General features: G+C 38.5%; 1 protein-coding gene across 10 annotated transcripts in view; it reads right to left on the reverse strand.

Moving 5' to 3' along the window:
• Positions 1 to 5000: 5000 nt before the first annotated feature.
• The window catches only part of Atac2 (Ada2a-containing complex component 2), a 32238-nt gene continuing 12976 nt past the window's right edge, over positions 5001 to 24262 (reverse strand). For 9 of the 10 annotated variants that reach the window (XM_070104831.1, XM_070104832.1, XM_070104824.1 and 6 more), the window contains exons 2-13: positions 23427 to 23467; positions 21012 to 21238; positions 19892 to 20029; positions 19275 to 19479; positions 15609 to 15818; positions 13663 to 13919; positions 11679 to 11795; positions 9542 to 9701; positions 8439 to 8551; positions 8039 to 8244; positions 6894 to 7075; positions 5001 to 5236 (exon numbers count right to left, since the gene is read on the reverse strand). In XM_070104831.1, the coding sequence (XP_069960932.1) occupies positions 5063 to 5236; positions 6894 to 7075; positions 8039 to 8244; positions 8439 to 8551; positions 9542 to 9701; positions 11679 to 11795; positions 13663 to 13919; positions 15609 to 15818; positions 19275 to 19479; positions 19892 to 20029; positions 21012 to 21238; positions 23427 to 23435 (1998 nt within the window). In that variant the 5' untranslated portion in view covers positions 23436 to 23467 and the 3' untranslated portion in view covers positions 5001 to 5062. The remainder of the gene's footprint in view (positions 5237 to 6893; positions 7076 to 8038; positions 8245 to 8438; positions 8552 to 9541; positions 9702 to 11678; positions 11796 to 13662; positions 13920 to 15608; positions 15819 to 19274; positions 19480 to 19891; positions 20030 to 21011; positions 21239 to 23426; positions 23468 to 24262) is intronic. The other variant, XM_070104834.1, reaches the window with a different exon arrangement.

Consider the following 24262-nt stretch of genomic DNA (forward strand, 5'->3'; position numbering starts at 1 on the left):
CAGCAGCCACAGCAGCAGCAGCAGCCACAACAGCAGCAGCAGCCACAGCAGCAGCAGCAGCAGCCACAGCAGCAGCAGCCACAGCAGCAGCAGCAGCCACAGCAGCCACAGCAGCAGCAGCCACAGCAGCAGCAGCCACAGCAGCAGCCACAGCAGCAGCAGCCACAGCAGCAGCAGCAGCAGCCACAGCAGCAGCAGTAGACACAGAAGCTGCAGTAGACATCATTCCAGAGTTGGCAGTGATGGAAACTATTTAAAACCAGAAGAACAGCCAGTCACTTCCTGTGACTGGCTGTTCTGCTTCTCGTAGCAGGAATTAACCTGATCCAGACTACTGAGGGGTCCTTGACACCTATCAAGGACCCCAATGGTAATAAGTTACTTTGAATTTTTTGGGTTATCCTGGGTAATTTACACTATTTATGACAATTGTACCTAAATAAACTTACTGAGGGTCTGATTTCATTGTCTTCCACTCTCTGGTTCATCTCTGTGCTAAATTAAGAACGGTATTGAATGTCGATCACAATAAAGATATCTAGGCATTACACGTCTTATTCAAGATCAAAACACTACATACATACTTACAGTTGTCAGGTGGGTGACAGTAGGTGAAGGTCTGTTGCTTAATTACTTTTGAAGTCTGTCAACTATCCGAGGGTTATTAATTAAAGCTGTACGTAACTTGTTCACCTTAGTTAAGAATACTTTCATCCCTAAGACAGAGATTAAAGTAAAACTCTCAGTGTATATACACAGTAAAAAACACATCCAGTGTATAAAACTGCAAGGTTATATACAATAAGAGGTGTATATAACCACAATGTTATATACACCTCTCGGGTGACCCAACCGCTGACCCTAGTGGGTTTAGAACTTAGTTTTGATTATTATAATAATAATCTCAGGTGACCCTTCACCTTCTGGGTCACAAATAAACAAGACACCAAAGCAAGAAAGATAAAATAAAATGAATAGCCAGGTTTTTATTATTATTACAGTCAAACCTAAGAGCTAAACCCACAAGGAGCCAAGCTATGAGGTGGGCACATGAGGTACAACCTCTGGATCATAGGTGGTGCTGACATGTACTCCCATTACCTGAGATTTAACAGAGGTTAGATTAGGTAATATTTGCCAGGAAACAGGACAAGTGTTTCCTGATGTGGGTCCTAAGCATATGATGACCTGCTTGAAATGCACACTATGGTAGTGACTTTCTTTTGTGCTTAACAGCATTTTATTACATGTAAACTACAATTTGTATACTGTAATAATGTTGGTAGAATTACCGACAGTATGTAAAGTAAAAGGACACAAGTGCAACTAATGTGACATTTTATTGTGGCAACGTTTCGCTCTCCAGGAGCTTTGTCAAGCCGATACAAACAATATATGGACACAGAGTAACTACCACAAAAGCCATCGAGGTTATACGACGTAAAGTCAATCAGGACTTTAATCTTCCTCTACCTCCCGGAGATTTTGTTGACTTGATTGAACTCTGTGTTAATTTCAACTGTTTTTCTTTCAATAACAAACTCTACAAACAAACCTACGGCATGGGAATGGGGTCCCCCATCAGTGCCGTCCTAGCCAACTTATACATGGAACACCTAGAGTCTGAACACTTCGCAAACATCATCCCTTCAAGCGTCACTCGGTTACGTTACATGGACGACGTCCTCGTAATAACTCCCAAACGTTTTGATGTACGGAATCTTCAAGCAAGGCTCAACGCAGTTGAACCGGCGATCCAGTTTACACTAGAAGAAGAGTCCAATGACAAGCTACCTTTCCTCGACGTCCTCATTCACAAAGTAGACAACAACCTAAGATTTCAAGTTTATCGGAAACCTACCAATAAAAATGATCTCACACACTCCTATTCCAGTCAAGATACCAAGACCAAAAGAGGCATCATCATCGGGTTTTTCCTAAGAGCATACCGAATTTGTAATCCTGAGTTTCTTGACGAGGAATGTACATACATTCACCAAACCTTCACTGAGTTACATTTTCCTTCCTTTTTCATCAAAGACTGCAAGAAAAGAGCTCTTCAGATTATTAATTCTCCACGCACCAACACCACGCCCAACAAAGTTATAATTCTTCCCAACAGCCAGGTTGCACTGAACGTTTCTAAAGCACTTTCACAAGCTAACACCAGAGTCGCCATCGCTTCTAGCACTTCTATAAAGGATCTAACCAGGACAAAATCAAAGCACCATGAACCAGTCAATGCAGGAGTTTACACTATACCCTGTGGAGGCTGTGACAAGATTTATGTAGGTGAAACAGCAAGAAACCTCGACACCCGCCTCAATGAACACATTTACGCATGTAGGAACAATAACTTGAACAACGCCTGTGTACAACGAAATTCCACCAATCATCTCATGAAATTCAGAGATGCCCAATTAGTGATCAAAGAAACTAATTTCCGCAGACTCAAGTGCCTCGAATCAGCACTGATCGCTGTTTCAAATACAATTGGTTTAGAAAGACACGTAAGCAAACACTATAACATATTTATTAGAAAACGTTTCGGTCCTGGGACCTTGAAGTGATCAAGGTCCCAGGACCGAAACGTTTTCTAATAAATATGTTATAGTGTTTGCTTACGTGTCTTTCTAAACCAACTTGTCGGTATTTATTACCAAGGTTTATACCATCAAATACAATTAAACAAAACAACGGCAGCTTCACCATCTCCGAAGTCTTAGCAAGAATCCTCCTGAAAACAGTAAACCCTGCCATCACATACTCTCTCCTGTTATACTACACAAAGCACAGAGAGTGAACACTGTAACAAGCTGCCTCTTTCCAGTCTATATTTGTCCAACCTATTTTTATGTTACCCAAGTAATAGCTTTTATATCCTTTTACTCATGTACGAATTAATTGCTCTACCATATTGTATTACTACTACTACTACAACTTTTGTCACTACTACTACTACTACCACTAATGAACATCGAAATGGTACCTCACTAGTATTACACCTCACTCTGAGCCTTTATATACCCTCTGTGTCCATGCATTGTTTGTAATGGCTTGATAAAGCTCCTGGAGAGCGAAACGTTGCCACAATAAAATGTCACATTAGTTGCACTTGTGTCCTTTTACTTTACAATTTGTATACTGCAGAAAAAAAATAAGCTGTATTGTACTGGAGCTTTTGGTCACTTGGCTGATGCCTTCCACTGGCTTACTGCTCTGCCCTTTTAAAAATTAAGGTTATTAATACTCTTTGAACATGAATATTAACAGAGGGCCAACCAAAGGAATGTATTGGTCCTAAAATCAGGTCTCAGTTATTATAGGATCATCCAATTTTTTTTTTATTGGAGACATCATTGACTTCCTAAATTCCTATACACAGTGGCAGGCCAAATAATAATAATATAATAATATTATTATTATTATCAAACATTATTATTAGTCACTACATTCATGGGTAGATCGCTAAACCAACAGGAGTCATACAGCGCCTGAGAGAAATGCATTCAGGTTCGATCCAAGGAAGGGGAGCACAGATCCAATCCCTTAGATGAAGAGCCTCTCATTGGAATCAAGAAACCTCCCTTGAGAGGACTGGGCTAGATAAAATTCCTTGGCAGGCCGAATATGGCACACGGGCTGTATTTTGCCCACCCCTGCCACAGAGGGCACACAGCACCTGGGGAATGTAGCAAACAGGTTCAATCCAAGAAAATAAAAAACCGATCCAAGTTCTTTAGTGAAGAGTCCCTCATAAACCCCTACCGTAGAGACCTTGATTGTTTCTAGTAACACACGGAGACAAGAGTTAATATGTGCAACAGTTAGGTATCTTTATTCCAAAACATTTTGCCTACACAGCAGACTTCCTCAGTGGAATACAGTGGCAGCAGAAGCAGAGATGTAAAGACTTGTCAGTATTGTATACCATTATCATATTCTCATCTTGGCAACAGTTACAATCTCTCTGCCAGTCAATGTTGCTGAGTGCAGTGATCAAGTTATTCACACAAATCTCATCATGAAGCCTGAATGACATTTCATTATAGCCGCCTACTTACAAATCTCCTGTATTACAGTGCAATTTTTTGTAAATGTAAAAAAGTGAATCGAAAATTGAGTAACATACTGTCACTGTGTCTGACTTTTTTGTGTTATCCCAGGTTCTCTACACATATGCTGCTACGTATGACAATCTATGTAACTGTATCTGTGTATACCTGAATAAACTTACTTAAGGCCTTTCCATGTGGTATTCAACTTTGGATGTAGTTTTTCACTTTTATTTACAAAAAACTGCACCATATAGAGGAGCTTTATAAGCAAGTTGACTGTAGTTTCAAGTGTTGGTTTTGATATATAAGGAATGTAAAGTAGTGGTTAGTTATACAGTGGACCCCCACATAACGATCAGCTCCCAACTCGACCAATTATGTAAGTGTATTTTTGTAAGTGCTTTTGAAGGTGTATTTTTGGGGGTCTGAAACGGACTAATCTAATTCACAATATCTCTTATGGGAACAAATTCGGTCTATAATGGCACCCAAACAGACTTCTGGATTGAAATAATATCGTTATGTAAGTGTATTTTCGTAAGTGCTTTTGTAGGTGTATTTTTGGGGGTCTGAAACGGACTAATCTAATTCACAATATCTCTTATGGGAACAAATTCGGTCTATAATGGCACCCAAACAGACTTCTGGATTGAAATAATATCGTTATCCGGGGGTCCACTGTATTGCCTGTAACTTGTCTATCTTCACACTACTCAACAGTACACCATTTCATGCAGGATGACCCAGTGCTGCTGAGCTGTATAGAGAGATTACCAGGATACAACTTGCAACTGCTTTTTCAATGTTTAAATTTTCCTTGTTTTTAATTTTATCATACTTATGAATTAGGGAAAATATCAAAGTTTTTTATGCATACCTTCATCTCACACACACACATATTTTATGAAGAAACAGTACTGTTGAAAATATATATATATATACTATCAGCAAAAGTTCTTTATTTAGCTTTTAAGTACAGTAAATATAATTATCTTCGGGGGAAGTTATCTACTAAGACGGAGAAACATGGCATGTTTACACTCTGGGCTGTCCTCTGGCAGGTACTTGTCATAGAAGCCAAAGAGAAATTCTTCCACTTTGAAGCCAAAGCGCTGGTACAAGATCAGTGCTGGATTTGTTGCTGAAACATGAAGGGTCACGTCTTTACCCATGCATGTCTGTCCAAAGAGAAAAAACTACTCTAAGTACTGAGCATCAATAAATGATTAAGATATGCTAAAATTTATACAGTGCATAATAATAATAATTCATGTTCAGCACTAAACCCATGTGGAGCTTTCAGCACAAGATATGATGCAGATGAAGTGTATGAAGAAAACACAGATAGAAATGGTATTCATTCTAGTACAAAGTAGTACTACTACTACTACCACTAGTGAACATCGAAATGTTACCTCACTAGTATTGCACCTCACTCTGAGCCTTTATATACCCTCTGTGTCCATGTATTGTTTGTAACGGCTTGATAAAGCTCCTGGAGAGCGAAACGTTGCCACAATAAGTGTCACATTAGTTGCACTTGTGTCCTTTTACTTTACAGTATCAAAGTAGTGGTGAAATCAATGTGCTACCTTGTGGTCCCACTGCTCGGCACAAGGTCAGGATACAGGCGTGTGATACATGATTATTTGAATTGACTTCCTGATCAGCCTCATATGATTGATGTGTCTGGTTCTGGTAACAATTCTGAGAGGTAGGTGGGGTGGTTATGGTTTGAAGGGTCATGCTGGTTACATCCTGGGACAAAAACTGACCTAACTTGCCCATGATGCTCTGTATAACAAGGGCTTTCCACATAGTATGTCATTGATGTCAGCTAGGCCTGTATATACTGTACATGTACATGAAGAAATAAAGATTATTATTATTTTTATTAAGTGCGATGTCTGTGCACTTCTGGTAAGACAGCTGTTCAGTGGGTGATACTAAACGTGTTTCCTTCTTTGAGTCAACTTACCTTGGTGAGGAAAGAGCCATGTGGCAGAAAAAAATTGGATGCTGAGTTCAAGTGATATACCTTTATATACCTTTGAAGAATTTCGAGAGTATATCTACTCTCTGAGCCTGGCCATGGGCCAGGCTCATCTGGTGCTTGCCTGGTCAACCAGGCTGTTATTGCTGGAGGCCCGCTGCCCCACATATCCATCACAGCCTGGTTGATCTGGCACCTGGTGAAGATACTTGTCTAGTTTCCTCTTGAAGGCTTCAACACTTGTTCCAGCAGTGTTTCTGATATCTTCTGGTAAGATGTTGAAAAGTCTGGGACTCCGGATGTTGATACAGTGTTCCCTTATTGTCCCCACCGCACCCCTGCTCCTCACTGGGTTTATTATACACTTCCTCCCATATCTCTCACTCCAGTATGTTGTTATGGCAGTGTGCAGATTTGGGACCAAGCCCTCGAGTACCTTCCACGTATATATTATCATGTACCTCTCTCTCCTCCGCTCCAATGAGTACATGTTCAAGACTTGCAGGCGTTCCTAGTAGTTTATGAATGAGGAAACCTATGTATGTACTATATACTGGTTAGTGACTATGCCTCACACTCACTGAGTGCCCGTTATTCAGTCCCCAGCCTGGGTGGAAATGTTGGGCATGTTTCCTTACTCCTGTCCCAGTTCACCTAGCAGTAAGTAGGTATCAGTGTGTTAGTTGACTGGTGTGGGTCACAGTCTGGGGCACAAGATTAAAGACCACAATGGAAATAAGACACACAGTCCTCTGTGATGCACTGACCTTCTTGGGTTTTTCTGGGTGGATTATCCTCTCAGTTAAAACAATGGATAAATCTTATCTTAATGATCAACTTACTTGAATCAAGTGGTAGAGAACAAATGTAGCAATGCCAGCACGTCGCCACTCTGGGTGCACCAACAAGAACGAGAGATATGCAATGTTAAAACCTGTGTCAGGAACAAGCACACCAAATCCCACTACTAAGTTTCGGTAGAGGACAACGCATGTATGATCTGGGTATTGTAGCACTTCTGACACTGGAATAGATAAACAACAGTGTTAACAATTTTATTTTTCATGAGTTGGAAAACTTTCTAAGGATTATTAATGCAAGATAACCTGATGAAGCCAGGCAATGTGGCTTATTTATGTTGGAATCCTCCTGCTCTCCCAGGATGCAACCCACTCAACCTACTGAGCTTGCTTCATGCCTAAAACATTCTCAACATACATGGGACCCTATTAAGGTTGGAATTGAAGTTCCAGGCAAACTGCCAGAAAAATTAAACTTTTTGAAGCATCTCAAAATAAAAAAAAAAAAAGAGAAATGTAATGCTGAGAGACCTTAAAAATTGTAAACTCGAAAAATTTGTTATTGCTGTATTTTGAGTTGTAGTGCGTAGTGTAAGCCTGTTGATAATTCTCATCTCCCAGCCCAGTCAACTCTTAATCGGACACCAACATATGTCATGCTCATAATATTTTGATGTTGAATTTTATATTTCTCAATTACTTTTACCTAACTTCAGGAACCTCACTTCCATGGGCACCCACTAGAGGGGGTATTTGTGTCCACAAAACTGCATGTATATATGCATGCACAAAGTATGAACCACTGTATTATAAAAATCTAACAGTGCAGCAAAAATAAAAGATTTCAGTCAATTATTTTATTAATATAAAATATAAAATTTGTGCTTACACGAAACCCTAAGGTTCTGTGGAACACAATTTGAAAACCTCTTCTCTACAGCCTCTCTATATAATTATTATTCTCACAGCTGATCTTTCAAATTGGCCTCATGCCAAAACCTGTTTGTGGGCACCAATGGTCGCTATTATGTATGTATGACTAGTTAAAGGTCCAAGTTGGGTTATTTGTGTATTTTTCCAGTCACATTATTGTGCCTCTTTGTTCTTTAAATGTTAACCTAATTCATAACAGAATGAATTAAGACAGTGCAGTAGCACTTGCACTAATTTATACTGGAAACACATACAATCAATTCCTGGCCAGAAGAAATGCCTTGCTAGCTGGTTCATGGCTGGAATATGCTTGGGTGTCACATAGCAGTAATCTATTGGATGTCTGGGAGGCAGACACCATCCTGCTTCATCACGGTGGGGATGTGAGATAATCTCTTGCAGAAGCTGGAGCTTGAGTGGAACAGACTCATAATCTCGCATTATGTACGGCTTAAGATTCCTGCAAAGAAAACATTCTTTAGTAAAACAACTTGTCAACATATTAAAACAGCAGGAATGTTTGTAAGCTGTAACCTTCCTGTACATACAGTGACTCATAACCAAGTAAACCAAACAAACACTTCTTGGGGATTGGATCATGAGTGTCATCATACACAGGATTATACTAGTGACAAATATGAAGCTTGACCTGACCTGAGAGTGTAGGGGCTGTAAATAAGAGGCAGCGATCCAGCCGGAGCACCGACAAGCTTGATCAAGAAGCTGGATGTCTCCTCTTGTCTGCGATGCTCTTGACCAGTGCACACCTAGTATGTATATCAAGAAGCATCTATACAAAGAATGAACATACACCTCCCCTCACCTTTCTTTATATTTTTGATTATCTAGAAGAAAATCTTACACATTCTACAGTTTCCCAGCACTAAACTTTAACCATGTGTGACTGAGTACAGTATATTTATGGCAACAATGGTAGCAAGGTACTCTGCATGGAAATTTAACATGACCTGAAAAATCAAACAAACAAACAAAAATGCTATAAAAAAAACAAGCATAGTCTATCATTATAAGAGACTTTTCAATAGGCACTGCCATGTGCAAATCTGTTGTGCCACTATCACTACTTCCCTACCTACTACTACTACTACTACTACTACTACTTCTTCTACTACCAGCACTACTTCTACCACTACCATCTCCACTTCATTTTATTTTTTACTTCCTCCTCTTTCTTCCGTCCCTGTCATCCTCTCGTACATATACTGGCTCCCTTGCCTTGTGTGTCAGATTGTGACTAGTTAATGCTTCAAGTCAGACCAAAACATAAGTTTCTTTCTCTTATGTGCAGGTTATTTGTGTAAAAGTTCTCCCATCTCTCAAAGTTCAGCCTTTGACATCATCATACATCTACAGGGACATACTGCAGTGTCAAAAATTAAGTCACAAATTAAGCTCTGTTTGCCAATAAGTTTACACAATGCCAGTATCACTTTTCACCTATTTTACATCTTTCCAGGAATTTGCAGTATTTATGACAAAAATCCAAGAAGAACTGTAGGCCATCATTAAGAGACACAAGAACTACATAAACTGCAAAGATGACTTTAGCAGATATTTGAAAAAGTCAAGTTCATACATAACTTACTACTGAAGAAATCCACAAAAATATAAGGGTAATAAACAAAAAATACAGGAATCAGAGTGGCTTACACAGTGACTAGAGTTTAAGAATTCACTCACCATGGGTTCAATCCCCACTCGTTCCATGGTTTGGTAACCTTACAAGAAATACTAACCTGAAATCTGTCTAGAACTCTGGCAGTCGAGTCACTCATGTTTTGCGTCATTTTGCACTGAAGACGTTCACGATAGCTCCTAAGTCTGCCAAAACTACGCCAAAAATTGATTTCCGAGTCTAGATTAAAAAGTGGAAGGCCATGTTCCAACTTCGATTTTCTGTAGAATAAGTAAGAGGTACATCATTCAGACTTAAATTAATAAGTGAGCTTTTTTTTTTTTTTTTTTTAACAAGTCGGCAGTCTCCCACCGAGGCAGAGTGACCCAAAAAAAAGAAAGAAAATCCCCAAAAAGAAAACACTTTCATCATCATTCAACACTTTCACCTCACTCACACATAATCACTGTTTTTGCAGAAGTGCTCAGAATACAACAACTTAGAAGCATATATGTACGTATAAAGATACACAACATATCCCTCCAAACTGTACTGTACAAGAAATGCTATATCATATACAGTACATATATAAGCACAGAACAGGATAACATGATTAAGTGATAAGGTACAAACTTTGCCCAGTATATTTTTTTCTCCATTTGCAGTGCAGATCTTGAGACATCAGTTGTGAAGTAGTATAACTGTGGTCTGACTGGAGGGAAATGAATGACAGAGAAAAAATTTATTATCAGTATATTTTTTGTCAACTTACAATAGCTGTACCTGGAGTATCCCTGGAGGGTGTTCCAAGGGTCAACGTCCCTGTGGCCCAGCCCATGACCAGACCTTGTGTTGGATGAGAGCCTGATCAACCATGCTGTTACTGCTGGCCACACACAAACCGACATACAAATCACAGCCCGGCTGGTCAGGTACTGACTTTAAGTGCCTGTCCAACACCCTCTTGAAGACAGACAGGGGCCTATTGGTAATCTGCCTTATGTATGCTGGGAGACAGTTGAACAGTCTTGGGCCCTTGACACTTATTACGTTGTTTCTTAGCATACTCATAGAGACCCTGTTTTTCATTGGAGGGACACTGCATCTCCTGTAGAGTTGTTTGCTTTCTTAGGGACTGATGTAGATTTGGGACTAGTCCCTCTAGAATTTTCCAAATATATATTATCAAGTGTCTTACTTGCCTGCATTCCAAGGAGTACAGGTCAAGGGACTTCAATCATTCCCAGTAATTTAGGTGATTTATGGTACTTATACAGTACGTGCAGTGAAAGTTCTCTATATATTCTCCATGCCTACAATTTTGTCCGCCATTAGTGTAATATTATAATATTTTGAGACATCTTCACCATAATCGAAGTGTCAAGTATAGAAGTAATCTTGCAAAAATCCCAACTAGAACAAGCAAGCAATAATATGCAGGCTATAAGAGGTCTGATATTATAACAATATGCCCAATGTCACCTAGCAGTGGCAACTGGTTTTCTTTTTACTATGGATATAGATTATTACTTCATTCCAATTGGATAGTTACAACCAACATTTTTCGCTATTTGTATCACCATTAAACTTTTGTTTTTCCTTTTGAGCCACCCTGCCTCGGTGGGATACGGCCAGTTTGTCGAAAGAAGAAAGAAGTATATCACCATATTACAATACAGAAAGTAAGTTGTTTCCTTAACTCACGTTACTGACTCACGAAATCGTAATAACACAATTACAAACAAACCACGAAACAGCTGGGGATTGAACCCATGGTAAGCAAGTCCTAAAACTCCGGGCCAGTGTGTAAGCCACTTGACCCATGCTTACCTCCCTATGATGTATAGAAATATACCTAGTTGGATGAATCTTATTGTAGCCATCTGGCCCTGTGGATATGCACTGGCCTGGAGTTTTACAACTCTATTGCCATGGGGTCAATCCTCACCTGTTCCGTGGTTTACCTTACATTGTTTGCAGGAAGCCATACTTGTTGGAGACCTCAATAAATGTCAGTAACTTGTGCACTAAATGCTCTTTCCAGGGATACAGAAAATATAGACATTAAGCAACACAAGACTCAGAGATGCAAAGAATGAAACTACACTCAAACAATACATAATCGTGGACTATAATGAAACCAAAATTTTATGAGCCATTGCCAAGATGTCACTTGCAAGTAGCACTGGGTTTTCCCCACCTCACCTCAGTTTCATAATATTTTATACTCCATAACCATCCTACAGGCAACACCTCACCTGACAGCCAGTTTGCGACGAAAACGATGCAGATGGGGAGGTAAAGAACCAGATTCTTGAAGACGATCCAACTGTCGCAACAACTGTCGTTCCTCATATCCACTTAATGCACGGACACTGTGCATGTGAGAGCTAATTAGTTACTCTACCAAGGTTTTAATACACCTCTCAGACAGTATACATTAATAAATTAATAATTAGTACTATATACAGTGGAACCTCAAAAATTGAATGTATCACATATCGATCATTTCGAAAATAGGGCCATTTTTTCAGACAAACTGTGTCCCTATTATCGAACGTGCCCCTATTTTTGGACCGCTGGGTATGGGACCTGTCTGCCGGCCCGCTCTGTCTGTGTCCCCGTGCAGGCGCCGTGAGCAGTCTAGCTTTGTTTATGCTTGAGTGAACACTAACCTGCGATCTCATTCACGCATTTTACGATTATTTCATTGTGTTTAGTGCTTGTGGGACTGTGAAATAAGCTGCCATGGGCCCAAAGAAACTTGCTAGTGGTATCCCTGTGGTAAAGAAAGTGAGAAACACCATAGATGTGAAGAAGGAAATAATACAGAAGTATGAGAGTGGTGTGAGACTTGTTGAGCTTGCCAGGATGTATGAGAAAAACAAGTCAACCATCGGTTCTATCCTGTCAAAGAAAGAACAAATCAAGGAAGCTGATGTTGCGAAAGGTGTTAATATAGGGAGTGGATGAGGTGCCTTCTTCAAAGATTAAGGAGATTTGTGCCAAGTGGAATGATGTCCAAATGTTTGTGCAGAAGTACCACCCTGAGCAAGTTGAAACAAGCCATCTTTGCAACAAGTTCAGTGACAGAACCATGTCCCATTTTAGGGAAATGTTAAAGAGGTGCCAGAAACAGAGGACTGTGGACAGTTATTTTGTGAGACAGGGGTCCAGTGACTCTCAAGCTGGTCCTAGTGGCATTAAAAGACAGAGAAGGGAAGTAACCCCAGAGAGAGCTTTACCTCAAGTCTTCATGCAGGGGGATTCTCCTTCCAAACACTAACCCCAACTCCCTCTCTCCTCCTCCCTATCTTCCAGATGCCATCACCAATCTTCAATAGAGGTAACTAAAAATGTTATTTTATATGTATTACCATACATAATTAAAAACTATAGTATTTGTTGTATGTAAAACTGTAATTAATCTCTATAAAATGTATTTTTTGTGTGAATATTTTTGGGTTTCTGGAACAGATTAATTGTATTTCCATTATTTCTTATGGGAAATATTGCTTCGAATTTCAGACTTTTCGAATTTAGAACTAACTCCTGGAACGGATTAAGTTCGATTTTTGAGGTTCCACTGTATAAAGCATTGAACCTGTGTTGGTCATACAGAGCTATGAAATATATTCTCTGGACATGTAAAATGACAGTAATGAAAGTATAGTTAGTTGTTTCCAAAAATTGTGTAGCAATTGCTAGGAAGTCATTTTCTTCACTATACTATACAGTGGACCCCTGGTTTACGATCAGCTCCCAATGCGACCAATTATGTAAGTGTATTTATGTAAGTGCATTTGTACGTGTATGTTTGGGGGTCTGAAATGGACTAATCTAATTCACAATATTCCTTATGGGAACAAATTCGTTCAGTAATGGCACCTGAACATACTTCTGGACTGAAATAATATCGTAAACTGGGGGTCCACTGTATTTTTTTTTTTTTTACATTTGAAATAAACACTTGGCAAAGCCATACTAAATTTTTAAATTTTCTTTGTATATACAACCAAAGAAAATTTTTGTTGTAACTAGAATGTACAACATACAAATTATTTTATGTTTTGTGCCCATTTAAATAGTCAGAATGCACTCTTGGGCTTAAAAGCAATAATATAAAATGAGAAATGTTGGGAAAGGCACAAAAAATGAGATGATAAAGAGGAATAAATTAAGCAGAAAAGAACAGAGAAGCTTACACATAACTTGAAGAAAAGTGAAAAGTATTTTGCTTACTTTTCTTTAGTTTCCTGTCTCAATACAGGAGGAAGATCCACTAGTGTGGTAGGAGGTGGACTAGTCTTAGTGAAGAGTGAAACCTTAGTACACGCTGGTGAGTCGTCTAGTAGATGCACCTCTGTTGTAACTTCACCTCCATCCACATCAATGAACTCTGTGTCACATTCTTCCTCTTTCACTTCAATTTCTTGCCACCCTTCATTTCCATATTCCAAATGACCTTCTTGCATTGTTACTTCTTTCTTGATATTTACCTGATAAAAGATTACAGAAAGTAAACTGTACATGTTTTGTATTTAAATCATTTTTTTTTTATTAACAATTCAGCCGTTTCCCACCAAGGCAGGGTAGCCAAAAAAGAAAAACTTTCATTATTCACTCCATCACTGTCTTGCCAGAGGCGTGCTTACACTACAGTTATAAAACTGCAACATTAACAGCCCTCCTTCAGAGTGCCGGCACTGTACTTCCCATCTCCAGGAATCAAGTCCAGCCTGCCGGACTTGACTGCCTTACTAACAGTAGTTTAGAATGTGTGAACATAACAACAAGAGGAACTGTTGACTAATGCTAGGTAGGTAGGTCTTGCACCCAAATGTTAAAACACAACAATAAAGCACTGCAGTAGGCCTACTGGCTCGTGCTAGGCAAAATCTACTCACACTCATACTAGGATCTGCATGAGGCTGTCATCTGCTGAGGATGCGGTTATCCTCCAAGAAGATATAAACAAAGTTTTCCAGTGGGCAACGGTAAACAATATGATGTTCAATGAGGACAAATTGCAACTACTCCGTTATGGAAAACTGGAGGAGATAATAACTAGAACAGAGTATACTACAGACTCTGGCCATACAATAGAGCGGAAAAATAATGTTAGGGACCTGGGAGTAGTAATGTCTGAGGATCTCACTTTCAAGGATCACAACAGTGCCACGATCGCACGTGCAAAGAAAATGATAGGATGGATAATGAGAACGTTCAAAACGAGAGATGCCAAGCCAATGATGATCCTTTTCAAATCACTTGTTCTCTCTAAGCTGGAATACTGCTGTACATTAACATCCCCATTCAAAGCAGGTGAAATCGCAGATCTAGAGAGTGTACAGAGATCCTTTGCTGCACGTATAAGTTCTGTTAAGCACCTTAACTACTGGGAACACTTAGAAGCACTTGACTTGTACTCGTTGGAATGCAGGAGGGAGAGATGTATCATAATCTACACTTGGAAAATCCTGGAAGGAATGGTCCCAAACCTGCACACATAAATCACTCCCTATGAAAGTAAAAGACTGGGCAGGTGATGCAAAATGCCCCCAATTAAAAGTAGGGGCGCCATTGGTACACTAAGGGAAAACACCATAAGTGTCCGGGGCCCAAGACTGTTCAACAGCCTCCCATCAAGCATTAGGGAAATAGCCAATAAACCCCTGGCTGCCTTCAAGAGAGAGCTGGACAGATACCTAAAGTCAGTGCAGGATCAGCTGGGCTGTGGCTCATACGTTGGACTGCGTGCAGCCAGCAGTAACAGCCTAGTTGATCAGGCCCTGATCCATTGGGAGGCCTGGTCATGGACCAGGCCGCGGGGGCGTTGATCCCCCGAATAACCTCCAGGTAACCCAACTATTAGAACATAAGGATAGAGCACTGACACAGAACTGGTCCATGGTGGTTCTGCTCACACCCAACCTTTCCCAATCCAATATTTATCTAACCTATCATTAAAGGTACTTACAGTGCAGTAGTGTAACCCTTGAGGTTGACCTCTGCCTAGTCCAAATTCAGCGTAATTTTTTAATATGTCAGGGAAAAGTTTTCACTGCTGATGCACCATGGATTTTGGGTTACACAATAAACAGTGTAATCAGGTTGCACCACACCTGCTCACAGTAACATCACAGATACTGTTCTTTGGGTGGCACAAACAAAGACCTAAGACCTACCTGTGGAAAACTGTACTTTGTTTCTTCCAGTTCCTCTTCTTCATCACTATCAAAGAGTGCTTGAGGTGGGCAAGTGTGAGGCTTGAGAAGCTCTCTCTCGGTGAACCACGAGCCTCGGGAAGAATCATCATGGCTGTCAAATGAGACATCAGCAGAACTTATTGATTCTTCCACTAGTTCCTCCTTAATGTGATGTATATCCTGAAAGACCTAAAATACATTAGTAACATAAAGACTAAAAGTCACAATACTGTAGCTGACACAATTTGCAACTAATCCACAAATTAGGGAGAAAACTTTTAGATGATGTAGGTAGATAATATCAAAAACAAAAGGCACAATACCATGACTGGAACAATACATAAATAACTCGCCGATAAGAGAGAAAAGCTTACGACGACGTTTCAGTCCAACTTGGACCATTTACAGTCACACTAACAAACGCACAAGAGTGAGGGAGCCAGCATATACAGGTGAGGGGAACAGGGACGGGACCAAGAGAGGAAGAAAAGTAGTAGTGGTAAGGCTGGAGTGCAAGTAGCAGTAGAAGTAATAATGGTAGTAGAAGATAGGGAGAGTTGGACCAAAAATATCACTTTAAGCTTCTCTCTCCTATGTGCAGGTTATTTGTGTACAGATAGTATCAGATCAGAGGGAGAGAATATGATGGAAATAAGTGTGTTCAGATATTTGGGAGTGAACTTCTAAGTCACCCTACCTTGGTGGGAGATGAACAGTGTTAACCCGTAAACGGTCCAAACGTATATATACGTTTTTTCAACATTTGAAAGTATGTAAAAAAAGTAGATCTTCTTTTTGCTTTTTTACATTTGAAAATTAGTAAAAAAAATTTGATCTATTTTTTTTTTTTTGTTATATTTGAAAATATGTAAAAAAACGTAGATTTACTTTTGTAGCGCTACACATGTGAACGTAGATCTGCTTGGACTGTTTACGGGTTAAAAAAAAAAAAACTAGTCAACAATAATAAAGATGCAGTTTACCTGGTGTTTACCTGGAGAGAGTTTCGGGGGTCAACGCCCCCGCGGCCCGGTCTGTGACCAGGCCTCCTGGTGGATCAGCCCCTGATCAACCAGGCTGTTGCTGCTGGCTGCACGCAAACCAACGTACGAGCCACAGCCCGGCTGATCAGGAACTGACAGTGTGTGTATAACATCATACAATAACAGCTTTTCCTGCTAAAAGTGTCTCAGAATTATAGTAAACCTTCAATTTAATGAATTTAGGAAACAGAACCTTATATACTCCATATGGAAGTAGAACAGAATTCTTCCTCTGTAAGTCATGCGTGTCGTAAGAGGCGACTAAAATGCTGGGAGCAAGGGGCTAGTAACACTTTCTCCTGTATTACTAAAGTTAAAATGAGAAACTTTTGTTTTTCTTTTTGGGCCACCTTGCCTCAGTGGGATACAGCCGGTTTGTTGAAAGAAGAAAAAAAGGACCTTATATGCTGGGTCATATGGTTGGGAAACAATGGATAAGTCTGTTGTTTACACAATTGTTCATTATTACCTTCACACACCACCTCATCTCTATCCCCCACGATCACAATAACTGGCCACTCACTTTCCTTTAGTAATCCATTGAGTGTCTACTGGAACACCTTTAGATGACATTTTGATCCATCCTGACCTACTGTCAGGTCATGTCACTTGGTACTGCTCCAGAACAAACCAAAACACCATCTAAAATTTCCTCTCCAAATTTTGCATTAGTTGTGAATATTATTACTGTACTACTAGTTAATGTAGTTAAGGTGTGGAGTTAATAAAAGTATTAATCAGAGGGCTGAAGAGTCGTTGTTGAGGTGGTTTGGTCATTTAGAGGGAATGGATCAAAGTAGAATGACATGGTGAGCGTATAAATTTGTAGGGGAAGGAAGGCGGGGTAGGGGTCGTCCTCAAAAAGGTTGTAGGGAGGGGGTAAAGGAGGTTTTGTGGGCGATAGGAGTGAATGGAGATGAATGGTATTTGGGACTGACGAGCTGTTGGAGTGTGAGCAGGGTAATATTTAGTGAAGGGATTCAAGGAAACCGGTTATTTTATATAACTGGACTTGAGTCCTGGAAATGGGAAGTACAATGCCTGCACTTTAAAGGAGGGGTTTGGGATATTGGCAGTTTGGAGGGATATGTTGCGTATTTTTATATGTATATACTTCTAAACTGTTGTATTCTGAGCACCTCTGCAAAAACAGTGATTAGGTGTGAGTGAGGTGAAAGTGTTGAATGATGATGAAAGTATTTTCTTTTTGGGTCACCCTGCCTCGGTGGGAGACGGCCAACTTGTTAAAAAAAAAAAAACTAGTTAATGTATGGATATAATAAAAATTTTAACTTCAATAACTAGTGTAGTTATCTCTACCATATGACATTAATTCAGAGTAACTTACGAAGAAATAAAGGGATAAAATAATAATGTCATCTTTTAAGTGCTTCAAAATTTTATATTTCATTAGGAAACCAAAATATATACACATTGAGAAATTTACCGATTTCATCTTAATGACATGAACGTATGTATTATAACTAGAAAAATAACAAAATTTCCTCACCATTTGTCAGAGCAAAGTACGTTATTATTTTACTCATAGTGAACCACTAAATTTGTAGGAGAATGGAATGTAAGGTTTAATTCCATAAAGAGGAGGACAACTCAAATTCCTTGAATCATGAGCCTTCCAATGGCATCAAGGCACTTCCCTTGAAGGGCCAATAAGGTACAATATTTCTGGCCTTCAGTAATCCTTACTGTTAACACCTCTACTTATCCATACCTCAAGAGAGAGAAACAATTGTAGACGTTACAGCAAGCATGCACAATCGTCTCCCTGACTCCCCATAAATAACTCATTATGATTGTGACCAGATATAAATGTGTAAATACTTCATTACCACTGTAACTTGTTCAACTATCAAACCTTTGTGGCCCCAGTCCCTGGACCCATTATGTACCACTGTAATCTTTTGACTACCACCCACAGGATGGGTATGGGGTGCATATAAGGATATTAAACTACAAAAAAAATCTGCTTCCCTATTTCTCTTCGTGAAACAACACTTAAGTCCACAACAGATTGAAACTACATTTTAAAGATTTATGTTTAATTGTGGATTTTTAATGCACCAGCCACCTCCCACCAAGGTAGGATGAAAAAAAAAAAAAGAAATACATTCACTATTATTCATTTGATCACTCTTGCCAGAAGTTTGTTAATATCATGGTTCACATGACCCACCAAACTGTAAGATCCTCAACCCATCTTTAGAGCGAGGCCACTGTACCTACTTCCTACCTCCAGGACTCAAGTCTGTCAAACCAGTTTCATAAAAGTCCACCTAACCAGTTTCACAAAAGTCTGTCTAACTGGTTTCATAAAAGTCCGTCTAACCAGTTTCACAAAAGTCTGTCTAACTGGTTTCATAAAAGTCCGTCTAACCAGTTTCATAAAAGTCCGTCTAACCAGTTTCATAAAAGTCCATCAAACCAGTTTCGTAAAAGTCCATCAAACCAGTTTCACAAAAGTCCATCAAACCAGTTTCGTAAAAGTCCATCAAACCAGTTTCATAAAAGTTACATCGCTCACACTTCACTTTGAGTATTAGTTTTAAAGTTATAAGTATGGTCTTAATCCACATTTCCTCACCTTAGAAGACTCATCTTTCAATCTTTTTCTGCCTCCACGTTTCTGGGTCATCTGTTGTTGTAAGATCTGGGCAGGAGGAAGGACACTTTCTAGCTTGTACCAGCCTCCATCTCGAAGAGTCTCATAACCACTAATGAAGTACTGGCCATGATGCGACAACTGCGAACTCAGTGAAGCTTGCAGCACTTTTTTCCTCTTTTTACGACTATAATAAAAAAGTTAATGCAGTGCCTTTTGTTTGCAAGTAACTGTGAATTTGTAAATAAAATTTTTTTATTTTTTACTACACATTTTTGTGGCAACAAATACCCAAATTCACTGGCTTCTTAATTCTCATACTTTGATCAGCCAAGGTTTTTACTGATAGACATCCCCCAAACACCTTTGATTTACAGTTTTTATTTTAATAGGTGTTGTATTTCCTTGCATTCTACCCCACTGCCTCATGCATTCCCTTCCCCCACCCCCACACACACACAATGTATAAAATAAATTTTACAATAAATGGCTATGGCTAATGAGGTAAAAAATTAGTCTGTATATACAGTACATGTAGTGTATAAATAAATTTATATAAAAATATGTGAATTCCATCTATAAAAAAATATAACTCATACCTTTCTGGTCCAAATATGTCCTTCCAGTGATTGCTGATAAAATTGTAAACATGGATTTTCCAATGAAAAAATCCATGACGAGTGGTGTGAGCTTCTGTCTTGTGCAAGTTATACATCACCAGCAGCAGCATCTGAGGCCTGCAGGTAACATAATGATTCTTAAACAACAATAACCCATAAACTTTTTGTATGTATAATAATAATAATGAACTCTATCAACAATTGCTGCCATTATCAGCACTTCCCTATTAGTCTGTTAAGTCAAGGATTTACTATATTATATTACAGTGGACCCCTGCATAACGATCACCTCCGAATGCAACGAATTATGTAAGTGCGTTTGTACGTGTATGTTTGGGGGTCTGAAATGGACTAATCTACTTCACAATATTCCTTATGGGAACAAATTCGGTCAGTACTGGCACCTGAACATACTTCTGAAATGAAAAAATATCGTTAACCGGGGGCCCACTGTATATTATGTTCATGATCTCATGTTAATGTCCATAATTTATAAAAGTGCCAAACTAATTTATTTCTAAAATAAGTATCATTTACAAAGGCATTACTTAAAGGTAATAGGTTCACTAGAGTTGTGTAGGCAGTCAGCACAGCACCTGAACTCTGAAGGATGTGTAGGAGCGTAGTTCAGAAAGCCACTTGATGACCCCAATGGAAATAAATCACTTTGACGTTTCTGGGTTATCCTAGGTAATCTACACATATGATGCTATGTATGATAATTTATGTAACTATTTAGGTGTACTTGTACCTGAATAAACTTACTTAATTGTATCTATATACTTCTGGCAAGGCTATTATTGTAATAAAGTTGGTAGAATTACCGACAATATGTAAAGTAAAAGGACACATGTGCAACTAATGTGACATTTTATTGTGGCAACGTTTCGCTCTCCAGGAGCTTTATCAAGCTTGATAAAGCTCCTGGAGAGCAAAACGTTGCCACAATAAAATGTCACATTAGTTGCACTTGTGTCCTTTTACTTTACAAGGCTATTATTGAACGAGTGACGCTGAACATGTTTTTTCTGTAGATCACCGTACCTTGGAGGAAGGTGGCCAGCGCACTAAAACAAAGTAACATTAAAGAAAAACTTACGTAGTTAATTTGGCTCGAACGGTGGTATCCTGGCTGCTTTGTTGACACACACAACATGTAAAATTGAAGAAGTTGTCTCCTAGGAGAGCTCCCTCTGGTGAGCCAGACTTAAGACATGATATGTGTGCACACCGTCTGCATATATCACAACGAAGGAACTTCTCAGGGGCGTCCTGTGACATTCCATTGCAATACAAGCATGGACCGCAACTTAAACTTGGTATAAACTGTTAAAGAGTAATTAACAATGTTGAATATTTTATAAAAAAATAAATATAAGAATATTAACCCTTAAATGGTCCAAACGTATATATACGTTTTTTCAACATCTGAAAGTATGTAAAAAAATGTAGATCTTCTTTTTTGTTTTACATTTGAAAACGTGTAAAAAACTTTTATCTACTTTTTTTTTTTGTTAAATTTGAAAATATGTAAAAAAAGTAGATCTACTGTTGGAGCACTACGAATTTGAACGTCGATCTGTTTGGACCGTTTAAGGGTTAAACCTGACTCATAAGATTAATATTCTTTATTTCAGCATCCCTTGATATACCTTTGAAGAGTTTTGAGAGTTTTACTACTATCGGAGCCCGCATGATACAGTGTTTGTACAAAGGTGAATAACAATTAGGTGTGCATGCAGAAAGCCCCTTAATATGCACAGCATTTCTGGTAAACTTAAGACCATCTGAAGATTAATAAGGTAATGACTAACTCGAGTGTTTTTATATACAGTCTCTTACATGATTGTGAAAATAAATTTAGAGTTACAATGAATACAAGAGAACTGAACATCTTATTAGTACATGATATATATGACTTTTCTCGAGTTTAACTGCTCTGAGAATTACAGGTTTGATAATAATTACAGGTAACAAGGATTCTAGCATATTAATATAATATGAACATATTCACTGTTGTAATGGTTGTTAGGACTACAGATGCACTTAGAATACGATTACAACATTGTTTTCCATATGTTTGTGACAGTAAGAATATAGATATATAGTCTTCACATATTTAACTGATGTTGGGATATGTTAGGGAGAGAAGGTGTTTTTTAATGGCAATTTTGAAGATGCTGGCTGAGACAGTGGCTCTGGAGATTTCCGGCAGAGAGTTCCAGATTTTGGGCCCTTTTATGTGCATTGAATTTTTACAAAGGCCAGTCGATTGAGCTCAGAGCTGCAGTAAAGTTAATCATTGATGCCTTATCATGGAGTCAAAAAGAGATCTTTTCTATATTCTTTCCTATATTCCATGTTTGTTAGGAGGAAGGCAGGGTAGTGGTCAGTAGTGTTGTCTGTGATTATCCCTGATTTGAAAGGAGCTAGTATATTTGTCCATATGTGGTCAATTATGGTTGCACTCGTCTCAGTCTTGTTGGTCGAGTTATAGTGGGTATGAGTAGAGAGTTCTTCATACTATTAATGAAATCAGTTACTGGTTGGTCATCTGCTAGGCTAAGCTTAAGGTATTGTGTATACGTACTTCTTTCCTTCAACACACCGGCTGCATCCCACCTTGGCAGGGTGACCTTAAAAGAAAAACAAAAGTTTTTCTTTTTAAATTTAGTAATTTTTACAGAAGGGGTTACTAGCCGGGCTGTTGTTCGTATGTTGGATTACATGCGGCCAGCAGTAACAGCCTGGTTGATCAGGCCCTGATCCACCATAAGGCCTGATCATAGACCTAGCCGCGGGGGCGTTGACCTCCGAAACTCTCTCCAGGTATACTCCAGCCCTTGTGCCCAGCATTTTAGTCACCCTTTATGACACGCATGACTTGTGGGGGAAGAATTCTTTTCCACTTCCCCATGGAGATGAAAGGCAGTAAAGAAGAACAAGAACTATTAAGAAAATAGAAGAAAACCCAGATGAGTGTATATATATATATATATATATATATATATATATATATATATATATATATATATATATATATATATATATATATATATATATATATATATATATATATGCATGTACATGCATGTGTAGTGAGACCTAAGTTTAAGTAAAAGTAGCAAGATAAACAGTATATACTGTATTAATATTATAAACATTAATCCCATATAATGCAATCACCAGCCTTACTAAAAACACAACTGGCTACTAAATAATTATAATCAGTGTTTAGTTAAAGCTAATCAATAGTTAGTTACACAAATTCTACTATGTATAGTACACAAAAGACCTTGACTGAATAATGAGTTATTCTATGATAAATTTAAATAAATTACACTGAATAATGAGCTATTCTATGATAAATATAAATACTTTAATACAGCACTGTTGTATGACTTAAAACAAATTTATATTTATTACTGTCTACTGTGATTGTAGATTTTCCTCAATAAAGAATGTATTACCTTATACACTTGAACAAAAATTCAAGATATAAACATGTACTCACAGACACCATTTTAGTTGTTTCACTCAGAAGTTCTTACAGTTCTGAAACAGTAAGATAATAATTATATATTATTATTATTATAATCAAGGGGGAAGCGCTAAACCCGGAGGATTATACAGCGCCTGGGGGGGGGATGTGGAAGGCATTCAGGCTTAATTCGGGGAACTGGAGCACAGATCCAATTCCCTAAATCAAGAGCCCCTCAATAACATCAAGGAACCTTCCTTGAGGGGAATAATTATATAAATCTATAAAATATGAAGAAAAGCTCATTGGCACCCTATAATAAATTATATTTTTTGCAAAACTTTTTTTAATGGAATAAAATATAACATAAACCATATGTAAACTAAGTATGGTTTTTATATTATATAAATAACGCAAATATAATTAAAGTCTCTGAACATCACATAATTAATATACAGTAATTCAGTGATTGATGATTAAGAGTAAATATTATAGATGATATAAGAAATTTTTCCCAAAAGTCTCATTGTTGGTGAGGGGCTCTTGATTTAGGGAATTGGATCTGTGCTCCGGTTCCCCAAATTAAGCCTGAATGCCTTCCACATCCCCCCCCAGGCGCTGTATAATCCTCCGGGTTTAGCGCTTCCCCCTTGATTATAATAATAATAATTGTCCATGAATTCAACCAGATAATATCAGTTGTCAAATAAATATTCCATTTTTGAAGATGATGATCAATATTTTCATCCAATTATATTTTGATTTATTTCATAATACTCTCAATGTAATGTATTTTTGGTTCTGAAAATTAAAATTATAATTTATGCATCATCAAGCCAGCCATGGGAAGACTCAAGGGTATTATCATT

Source organism: Cherax quadricarinatus, chromosome 95, assembly GCF_038502225.1.
Source record: "Cherax quadricarinatus isolate ZL_2023a chromosome 95, ASM3850222v1, whole genome shotgun sequence".
Taxonomy (NCBI): domain Eukaryota; kingdom Metazoa; phylum Arthropoda; class Malacostraca; order Decapoda; family Parastacidae; genus Cherax; species Cherax quadricarinatus.